Genomic DNA, 10,685 nt, shown 5'->3' with positions numbered 1-10,685 from the left:
TTAATAATAATAATAATAATAATAATAATAATAATAATAATAATAATAATAATAATAATGTAAGACATTACCAAATAAAAGCTTAAACACTAATATAAATATGAATTAATTACATATGGTTTATTTACAGCTATATTATATATACTGTATTTTATTATATACTCAACCATATTTTTCTGATGAACTTTTTTTTTTTTAATGCCTTGTTGGCTTGCAATATAGAACTCTGAGCAAAATAAATGCTTAAAATTGCACTTAACTAGCAACAAACCCTTGGCTGAATCTATATTTAAATTATAACTTTCACTTGTAGTTTTCCCATTTGCTCTCTTGTCCCTCCTGCTTCTTCCTTAACCCAAACGGTACACTTTCTCTTGGTGCTACTTATCTGCTTCCACAACCCAGATCCTTCCACAACCCAGATCATTCCACACCTCCATCAGAAAACACACACACACACACACATAAACAAGACCACCACATGGTCAGCAACAGTGTTCTCACTTCTTTCCCTATATGCTGGGATCATGTTGCTCATCAGTTTTTCTGTGATCATCAGAGTGTATTAATGTAGGCTAAACATTTTGGTCATGTTTATTACTTGGCAAAAACTAATAAAAGTTCTTGGCAGCAGCAGCAGCAATACATCTGTTGAGCTGCCTCTTGCTTACCTGCTCAGACACCGGTTGATGCAAGGACAGATTTTATGGCCCAATATAGATGACATTTTGGAATTTCTTCTAGACACTTGGATATAGGGCTGGAATGTAGGGCATGTCTAGGAAAAGGAGGACCTCTGGTCACCCTGGTGGCAGCATTGAATAGTGTGAAGTGTTTGGGGCAGGAAAGCTCAAGAGAGTGAGAGAGAAGAAAATGGAAGATGAAAATGCCCAAAGTACACTGTCGCGTGACATAGCATGCAGATGTTGGATCGAAGAAGCACCAGAACCAAAAATAGGGGAGGGCAGTGTATGGAAAGATGTTGATAGATAACAGAGGGGTAAGGGAAAGGAGAGAGGTGATGGAGGGATTGGATGAAGGAAATATGTTGGAAAAGGAGTGGGTGGAGAAAGATGCAGAGCTACTAAATGGAAAACAGAAGGTGGAATAAATGATGGCAAAGATGGATAGCAATAGATGGGCAAGAAGCAAAGTCATGGGTGGGATTTTTTTTCCAACTTCATTCTAGTCCAGTAAGAATCTTCCTCTTTTCAGCATAAACATAGGACTTTAATACATCAATTTACTACCCTGCCACAATTGTGCTAGTTTAAGGATGGAAACATATGAGTTTGACATAATGTCTTATCATACTTTTCTCCAAAATAGAATACCAAATTCTAAAAGGTGAGGTGGAAGCTGCAGTAAGAGAAATGGCAAAAAACAAGTGCCCAGGAACAGATCAAACAGCATCCTATCATCCTTCCTGTTCAACCTATATGCAGAAAAGCAAGCTTGCATAGAGAAGAAGGAGTGAAAATAGAAGGAAAGAATATCAACAATTTCAGATATGCATGCAACACTATAATGCTAGCAGAAAACCTTTTAAAAAAATCTCTGAAACAACTACTAAGAAAGATCAAGGAAGAAAGTGCAAAGGCAGGCTTACTGCTGTACATAAAAAAACCCAAAATAATGACCACAGAGAATTTACACAAATTCAACCTAGACTATGAGGAAATAGAAAAAGCAAAGGAATTATCATACTTTGGATCAAACATGAACAAAAAAAGTTAGAATTGTACGAGCCATTGTATTCCCTCTTCCCATGTATGGGTGTGGAAGCTGGACAATTAATAAAGAAGATAGGGAGATAATTAATCCATTTGAGATGTGGTGTCAGAGAAGAGTGCTGAGGATTCTGTGGACAGCCCAAAAGACAAACAAATGAATCCTAGAGCAGATCAAGCCAGAAATCTCCCTGGTAGCCAAGATAAAAAAAAAATTAGGCTGGTGTACTTCAGACACATCATGAGAAGACATGACTAATTGGGGGGAAAATCTCAATAATACTTGGAAAGATGGAGGGAAGGAGAAAAAGAGGAAGGCTGCATGCTAGTTGGATGGACTATTGGGAAGGTCATGGGTATGGGTTTGGAGGAACTAAGCAGAACAGTGGAGAACAGGAAGTCTTGGTGATGTCTCATCCACAGGTGGCCATAGGTCGAGATCAACTCAAGGGCAGTTAACAACAACAAAAATAAAGTGCTTTGGCAATCCATGACCATTCACAGTGCCAGACACTGCCTTCCAGAAGGAAGAGTGGGAATGAGTGATCATGGCTGTCAACCAATTGCTGAATCCAGCTGCTGTGTGAATGTATATACAGCAGGTGGCCTCAGGAAGGTGTTGTCCATGATTGCTGTTCTGTAGCCCTCTTGAAGTGGGGGTGCTGCTGTGTGCACATTCACACAGCAGCCCCACATGACTGCAGCTGCTAACCACCTCCTGAAGCCAGTTGCTGTGTTAATGTGCACACAGCAGACAGCTTTGGAAAGGTTTTGTCTGCCACCATTGCTGTAAGGGGGAGAGTGGAAGAGGATCAGAATCATGCCTACTCACACCATGTGACTGCCTGGGAAGCAGAACTGCAGCAGAAGGGACCTATCACATGAAGACAGACATGGAATAGCAGTGAGATTGAGAATGTGTTGACTGGTTTTGCCCATCAATGAAAAGGTGAACTACAGTAACAAGTGGAATGCAAGGCAGCAGCAGGATGGACATGATGTTGTGTGGTAAGTACTAGACAAAGACATTTTTATCATGTTAAAATTCTGCTTTTATATTCAGTCAGTGTTATAAAGTCCATAATTAATATAAGGTTTTTTAGTGTTCTAGGATGAACCTAGCACAATGACATCTTTATTTCATTGTTTAAGTCAGGGGTAGGCAACCTTTTTGAGCTGGGGGCCGGGTTGCTGTCCCTCAGACAACTGGGGGGGCCGAAGAAGGGGGTGGAGCCTCATGCCAGGGGTGGAGCTTCCACCCTCCAGGGGCGGAGCCACATGCCAGGGGTGGAGCTTCCGCCGAAGCCCCAGAGAAGGAGGGGTGTGCTGACTGATATCATCATCATCATCATCATCACCACTATCACTGTTACAGCAGACCATTTAGCATTAAAAGTACCGAAAATACACAGAAATGCACTTTGGAAAGTCACACTGTCTCACCTTCAGAAATAATAAAAATACTGAAATAAAATAAAAAGCAATAATAAAAAATGAAATAAAATAAAAAAGCAATAATGAAAATAATGAAATAAAATAAAAAGCAATAATAAAAATACTGAAATAAAATAAAAAAGCAATAATGAAAATACTGAAATAAAATAAAAAGCAATAATAAAAATACTGAAATAAAATAAAAAAGCAGTATTAAAAATACTGAAATAAAATAAAAAGCAATAATGAAAATACTGAAATAAAATAAAAAAGCAATAATAAAAATACTGAAATAAAATAAAAAGCAATAATAAAAATACTGAAATAAAATAAAAAAGCAATAATGAAAATACTGAAATAAAATAAAAAAGCAATAATAAAAATATTGAAATCAAATAAAAAAGCAATAATAAAAATATTGAAATAAAATAAAAAAGCAATAATAAAAATATTGAAATCAAATAAAAAAGCAATAATAAAAATACTGAAATAAAAAAACAAAAATAAGTATGTTTTTTAAAAAATAATTTTAAAAACCCAAGGCAGACCTGAAATGACTCACTTTTCCAATTCCTCCTCCTCCGCTTTCTCATCTTCCTCCTCCTCCACTTTCTCATCCTCCTCCTCTTCCTCGTGCTCCTTCCTGGCCTGAGCAGAGTCTAGGCCCCAGGAAGGCTGGGGCTGGAAGCCAGCGTCCCCGCTGGCTTCTCCCTCGGCCTGAGCGGAGCCTAGGCCCCAGGCAGGCTGGGGAAGAGCCAGTGACCACGGGGAGGCAGGGAAGTGGCGCAGCCGCGCGCAGAAGGCGCCACCTCCACCTTCGCCTCCTCTGCCCCAGACTCGCTGCCCTCCTCTTCCTCCGCCTCCTCCGTGCGGCCAGGCGCGTGGAGGAGGAGGATGGCAGCGAGGCACCCTGGGCACCTGGAGTGGCGCCCAAGCTGCGGCGGGGGGTGGCAACGGCGGCGGCAATCAGCGGGAGCCAGGCCAGGGCGGTCCCCGCTCCTCCGCGGGCCGTATTTGCGCCCATGGGCCGTAGGTTGCCGATGCCTGGTTTAAGTGAGCACATAATGAGTGCTACTTTCTGCTCATGGTGGTTTTTACTAAAACTTGACATTTCCATCTCTTCAAGATTCATCAAAGATATGGAAAACTGGTGTGTTTTGCAGAAGATACATTGCATTTTTAAAAAAAATAAATAAAACTAATAATTGTACTGTTGCTTAAAGATAAGGTAGAATGTGTCTTATTTCTTTACCCTGAGTATCCATGGGATGCCAAAATAACATTACAATATCAATTCCAAGTGAAACCCCACATCTAACCAGGGAGATCCACAGTAATCAAGTCCAAGCACTGGAATCTAGGCATGAAGACAAATAGTGCAATGTACTTGCACACAAAATATGGATGCATGACATTTTGTGGCAGGATTCTCCACGCACAGAGAACCAAGCTACTCTTCAGTTTGAGAAGACAGACTGTCTTTTTCAATAGTGTGATCTGTCTACAAAATTTCAAAATAAAACTGTGGACCTGGATCTCTTCTCTATATGCCTCTATAGTTTCGTTGGAGTGTAGATCCTTGCCCTTAACAATGCTACTTAACCCAGCCATTGGTACAAATGCTAGATGGTTTGCAATAATCTCTTAAAATAAGAATAAAAGTAAAATAACAACTGTACAAATCTCTCACCTGTGCATATCCCAGTAAACATGCGTGCAAACATGGTGAATTCATAAGCATATACCACATTGGACAAAGACATGAGGAAAGCAGAGGCAAGTGAAAGCACATTAGCAAACAACAAGGTGTTTTTCCTAAAAAGACAGGAATGGGGTGGGGTGAAGAGATGCCAGTTAATATAAAGTATTATTTAAAAGACTCTGGTTGAGAGGGAGAGCTTAAGAACTGCAACTTTATCTTTTAATGGATAATCTCTTTCCATTTTGCTTGTTCTGGGGAGGGAGAAAGAATGACACAAAGCATCAAAGTCCCTGTACGACATAAACTCTGACTAGGTGTAACTCAAGGCATTCTGAAACTCAAGGCATTATTCACACATCCATATGAGGACTAGATATGCAGTCTATTGGTTTGCCTTATGCTCCAGGTTCCTTTAAAACAGACAACTATTGAGGGGCTGGGGTTATCCCCCCCCCGCCAACCCAAGTGGGTCACACTATTTTACCCCATGTTACAGGAAGTAATGTGATGTTACTTCTGATTTAAATTTTAACTGATTTTCAGTCTTCCTCCCCCGCTTTTTTAAAAAAAATTATAGAGTTACATGGGAGGCATGTCAGGGCAATTCACCCAGATTTGTCTCTTCCTGTGTATCATTGAATATAGTTGTGTGGTCTGTAAAATAGTGCTGGTCTTTGATAGTAATAAACTTTCATGCTCATGGAAACAAAGCCATTGTGTTTTGCAGTTGACCCATTTTTCCCTTTAAAGCTGGGGAAAAAATTATCCAAGAAAATGAACCTTGGAGGTCTGGGGTGGATTTGAGTGGCTTCAGGAGTTGTGCTCTGACACACACACACACCATGCTTTAAAAGAAGAAGGCAGAAATAAGTTTGGAACCCCTGAGCACAAGCATATGATTTGTTCAGGAGTTATGGCCTTTTCCTTGTTGTATACAGTGGTGCCTCGGGTTACGAAATTAATTCGTTCCGCCATTCCTTTCGTAACCCGAAAATTTCGTAACCCGAAAAGGCTTTCCGTTAGCACTGGAAAGCCTATAGCTGCACTTTGCAGCATTTGAATTTCGCGCCGAAATGAATTTCGTAACCCGAAAAATATTTCGTAACCCGAAACAGTTTTTGCCAATCCAACTTTTTCGTATCCCGGAAATTTCGTAACCCGATCATTTCGTATCCCGAGGCACCACTGTACTAGAAAAGCTAAAGGTTTAAAATGAATTGAAACCACAATAGTTCAGGAGATGCAACATTTGACGGCTGTTTCCCAACTTTCATTGGTGTTTATCACACTATACTCTTATAGTGCTACTATTCCACTTTAACTGCTCTAGCTGCCTCCTGTTGCATTCTGGGATTTGAAGTTTTAAGGAGGGGTATTTAGAATTCTCAGGCAGATAACCATCATTTTCAAGAAACAGGATTCAAGAAGCTTTGTTGTTGTTGTATGTCTTCAAGTTGTTTCCAACTTATGACAACACTGAAGCAAACCTATTGGGGTTTTCTTGGCAAGTTTCTTCAGAGGGAGGTTGGCATTGCCATCCTCTGATGCTGAGAGTGCCCCTTGCCCAAAGTGACCCAGTGGGTTTCTGGTCAAGTTGGGAATCAAACCCTGGTCTTCAGAGTTGCAATTCAACTCTCAAACCACTATGCCACACTCTCAAAGTATGTGTATTGTTTCCAAGTCTTTCTTCACAACACACTAATAATCTTAACGTCTAGTAAAACCTAAAGAAGTCATGACATTTGCCATTTCCATCAGTCCTTTCTCACTGATTGCTGTTGCTGCAGAAGAAGGTGAGAGGAATCATGGAATCATATCACTACATTTTTATTAGATGTTTCTACAGGAAGATCAGATAATGTGGTTAACAGTTGTTTAAGTGTTGGACTAGGTTTCTGAGAAACCAGGATTTGAATTGCTCCTCAGCCATAAAAATCCATTGGGTACTCTGTGCAAGTCAACTCTCTCACCTTAAGTAAAAGGCAATTACAAGCCTCCACTGAATAAATCTTACCAAGAAAATCCTATCATAGGGTAATGAAAAGTCAGAGTCAGCCTGAAGGCATATACCAACTAATGATGAATTTGAGGCAGTAGAGAGCTATCTGAGCTATAGAAGAAGATCCTGCCACCTCCAATTCCAGGTAGAAAAGCAACTGGACTGGCTGCTGTACCCTGAGGATGGAGCATTCTCCTCCATGTACCAAAGGGTCACTAGCTACTATATGGGGTTCAGGCCAGGCCATATGTATTCCAAACTTCAGATACTCAGCTTACTCTGCCTCATGCTACAGCCAGCTCTGTCTACTCAACACAATATTATCTCCATACCTGCCAATATTATCCATCAAACAGGCAGCCAGAACTGCCCCAAATATGCCTCCAAATGGGAATAAAGCAATGGTGACTGCCATCAAGAACAACTGAGCATCTGGGTCTGCCATATCGTCAAATGAGGTTATGTTATAAAAGTCATGCAAGAGCTAGGAGAAAAGCACACAAGGACTATGTTAGGAACTTTCCCCATGGCAGTAAACATTCTGATCATAGAAGTGACATCATAACCATGTTTAAATATCTGAAGGGATGTCATGTAGAAGATAGAGCAAACTTGTTTTCTGCTGCTCCAGAGACTAGGACATGGAACAATAGATTCAAGCTACAGGGAAAGAGATTCTACCTAAATATTAGCAAGAACCTCTATACTACAAGAATGGTTTGGCAGTGGAAAATATCATCTTGGAAGGTGGTGGGCTCTCCATCTTTGGTGAGTGTTAATCAGAAGTTGAATGGGCATCTTTCAAGAGTGCTTTAGTCATGTATTCCTGTAAATCAGGAGTGGGACTAGATGGGCTTTGTGGTTCCTTCAAACTCTATGAATCTATGTCTAAGGGTTTTACTGCATGAGCCCCATTCCTGCACAATTGTGAGATTATTGACAGGTATACCCCTTGAATGAAAAGGACAGAGAAAAGTGTGATAATATTGCCAAAATCACTTTTTTCTTGGTGTAATTGTCATTTAAAAGCTCCATGTAATAATGGCCTAAAATGTTAACAGAATCATAGAATCAAAGAATAGGAGGAGAACACAAGGGCCATCTAATCCAATCCCCTGCCATGCAGGAATACAAGTCAAAACACTTTTGATAGATGGCCATCCAGCTTACATTTTAAAACTTCCAAAGGAGACTCTACCACTCTGCAAGGCATCATGTTCAACTGTCAGAGTAGTTTTGTACTCTCCTCAATCCTCAGTTTGGCTTGGTGGTCTTGGTGGACCCCCAGAATGACATTCCTGTTTGCGTTTCCATTAATTTTTACACAGATGCTCTCTACCTGGCTTCTAGGATATAAGTCATTGATCTCTTCTTAAATGTAAACATCTTTGACATGTAATGTTACTCCTTCTCCTTTCCTATTTGATCTATTTTTCTGAAACAGATTAAGCCCCCCTATTACCATCTTACCACAGTAGGAGAGTAGGATACCCAGATGTTGTAACCATATTGCATAGACAGGAGACAGGAAACCACCGAAAGCCAAATCAGTGTATTTGATAGATTCTGTGGGAAAGAGGAACAGATGAGCGTGCTTAGTGCAACAATTATATTTATTAATAGTTGATCATTACCATTGACAGGAAGAAAATGACCCAAATCCTGCAACTAACATGTGTACTGACTTTGCTGGCTGAAGGATTTTAGGAAAAAAGTGGTCCAAAAAAGTAACATTTCCAAGCTCTGCAAATTATTAAATACATGTGCTTAAAGAACCTAGAGCCAAATTTCTGGGATCTATTCTGCCTGATTAAGGTGCGTTACGGAGCGCCGAAAAGCGGCGCTCTGCCTGGGCCATCATTAGTTGCTCCAAGAAGCCCCAGAGGCCAAACCGCAAGGCTTCCTGGTGCAGCTAAAAAGAAGCGCCAAAATGGCGCTTCTTCTTGTGTCGCGGAAATGATGCGATGATGCACCAATGGCACACTCGACGCATCATTCTTGCGATGCTACGTGCAGACGCTAAGCATCCGGCACGTAAAAATGGCTGCGCCCGTGTGTATAGGGCATGGCCATTTTTACGCCCCCGTCACGTGCTAGGGGTGTGTCCGGTATGGACGCTAGGTCCTCGGCCAACTCCTAGCACATGATGGGGGCGCTGCAAAGGCCCGTGCGGAACGGGCCCAAGAGTCTAATACTGTTTCAGAAAAGACTTTTTATTTCCTATCTGATACTGACAGTATGGTAACTCACAAGGTTTCTCTTTTTGCCCTGGAAGCAATGAAAAGTCAGACGACATATATTGGTGGTATAGCTGTTGATTATTCTGAGGATGCCCTCATTTAATTATAACATTATTGTTTACATTTTATGTGTTTTAATTGAATTGAATTTTAAATTCTTTTTATGCAAGAATTTTATGCTATTTATTTTATGTAGTAGTTTTATAATGCTGCTCTTACATGTTGTGTTGTATTTTAACACTTTGTATGCAAATGACCTTTGGTCTAAGCATTGATAAATGACTGACTAATGTGGCTAGAGATAGGCATTTTGTTACGTGTTTGAACTGGATGTGCAATGTTATAATTGCCGAACAGACAGGCCAAAATAAAGCTGCTTTGAGTCACTTCAGAGGTAAGCTGTTTCAATGATGCATATATCCCAAGAGGCCAGAAGCTGTGCCAAAGCTGCACTCTAGTCCTTGGGATTGGAGCGTGGCTTTGGCACAGGTTCTGGCCTCTTAGGACACATGCAGCATTTAAATAGCATACCTCCAAAGTGGCCCAAAGCAGCTTTATTTTGGCCTGTCTATTTGGGCCCACAATTAAAGTACTCCACATGCAGAGATTTTGGCTATGAAACCCTAACATAGCCTCTTGGCTACTATGATATTGTTAATCAGGCAAACCATCCTAGAAATGATAGCATGTAAAAATAATAAAAGTTATCATTTATAAAATGATTTGAAATACAAAGAAGACCATTAGTTAACAGCTGATCAATATTCAATATAGGATTAGATACCAATCCTATCTGCAACAGGGGAAACAAGAGAGAACTGGCTTAGTTTTTCACTGTTTCTGAACTGAAGGGCTTGGCAGACTGCCCCAAAAAGGTGGTCTGGAGCTGCTAGTTTTCACTCCGGAGGGAGCGTGCAGCAATCAAACCATGGAGGTTCCCTCCACACCAAAAAGACCCCTCTAAAAGCTCATGAAAATGGGTTCTTTTTGGCGCATGCGGGACTCGCCATCAGTGCACCATTAGTGCACTGTGTCATGTCAATGATGGAAGTGCAGTGTGCTGACGTGCAGACGTGACACCATGCTTGAGTCATCATGGCGGCCCTTCTATGGATGGAAGGCCGTTATGATGGTGACATTTGCACGGACTAGGGTTCATGAGCATGCAGTTGCTGCACACTCCCGAACCCTAGAATCGGTGTGGGCATGCCCCTTCCCGCCCATCTGTCTCGGGCCTGAGTCATTCAGAAAAAAAACCTTCAAACTCACTGCTTTCCTATCTTCTGTCCTTGAGATCACTGTTTTTACTTCTACAGATTTTTGCATAATGGTCAGAGATGAGGTTCACCTGTGGGGAAATAATAAGACAATTTGATAGAAAAGTGTTGTCTCTTTCATCTCTGTTAAGAAGATAAGAAAACTCATGCAGAATTAGGCCAGAGGTGCTTTTCACCAATAATAAGCCAGATGCTATGAAGCTCAGAAAGAGAATATGAATGGAAGGGGCCTTTGCCATTGTCTGCCATTGTTCAACATGCATTATCAAATATTCTGAGGTAGAATTCTCCTAGATTGGAAGC

General features: G+C 40.9%; 1 protein-coding gene across 1 annotated transcript in view; it reads right to left on the bottom strand.

Moving 5' to 3' along the window:
• LOC121929163 (solute carrier family 2, facilitated glucose transporter member 5-like) overlaps positions 1-10,434 on the bottom strand; it is a 23,901-nt gene extending 13,467 nt beyond the window's left edge. Inside the window, exons 1-4 of the mRNA XM_042464473.1 lie at positions 10,375-10,434; positions 8,336-8,431; positions 7,198-7,349; positions 4,855-4,979 (exon numbers count right to left, since the gene is read on the bottom strand). Of these exons, the coding sequence (XP_042320407.1) occupies positions 4,855-4,979; positions 7,198-7,349; positions 8,336-8,431; positions 10,375-10,431 (430 nt within the window). The 5' untranslated portion in view covers positions 10,432-10,434. The remainder of the gene's footprint in view (positions 1-4,854; positions 4,980-7,197; positions 7,350-8,335; positions 8,432-10,374) is intronic.
• Positions 10,435-10,685: the final 251 nt, after the last annotated feature.

This window comes from Sceloporus undulatus, chromosome 4 (assembly GCF_019175285.1).
Source record: "Sceloporus undulatus isolate JIND9_A2432 ecotype Alabama chromosome 4, SceUnd_v1.1, whole genome shotgun sequence".
Lineage (NCBI taxonomy): Eukaryota > Metazoa > Chordata > Lepidosauria > Squamata > Phrynosomatidae > Sceloporus > Sceloporus undulatus.
Note: the sequence above shows the minus strand (reverse complement) of the source record. Positions and strands in the feature narration are given on the sequence as shown.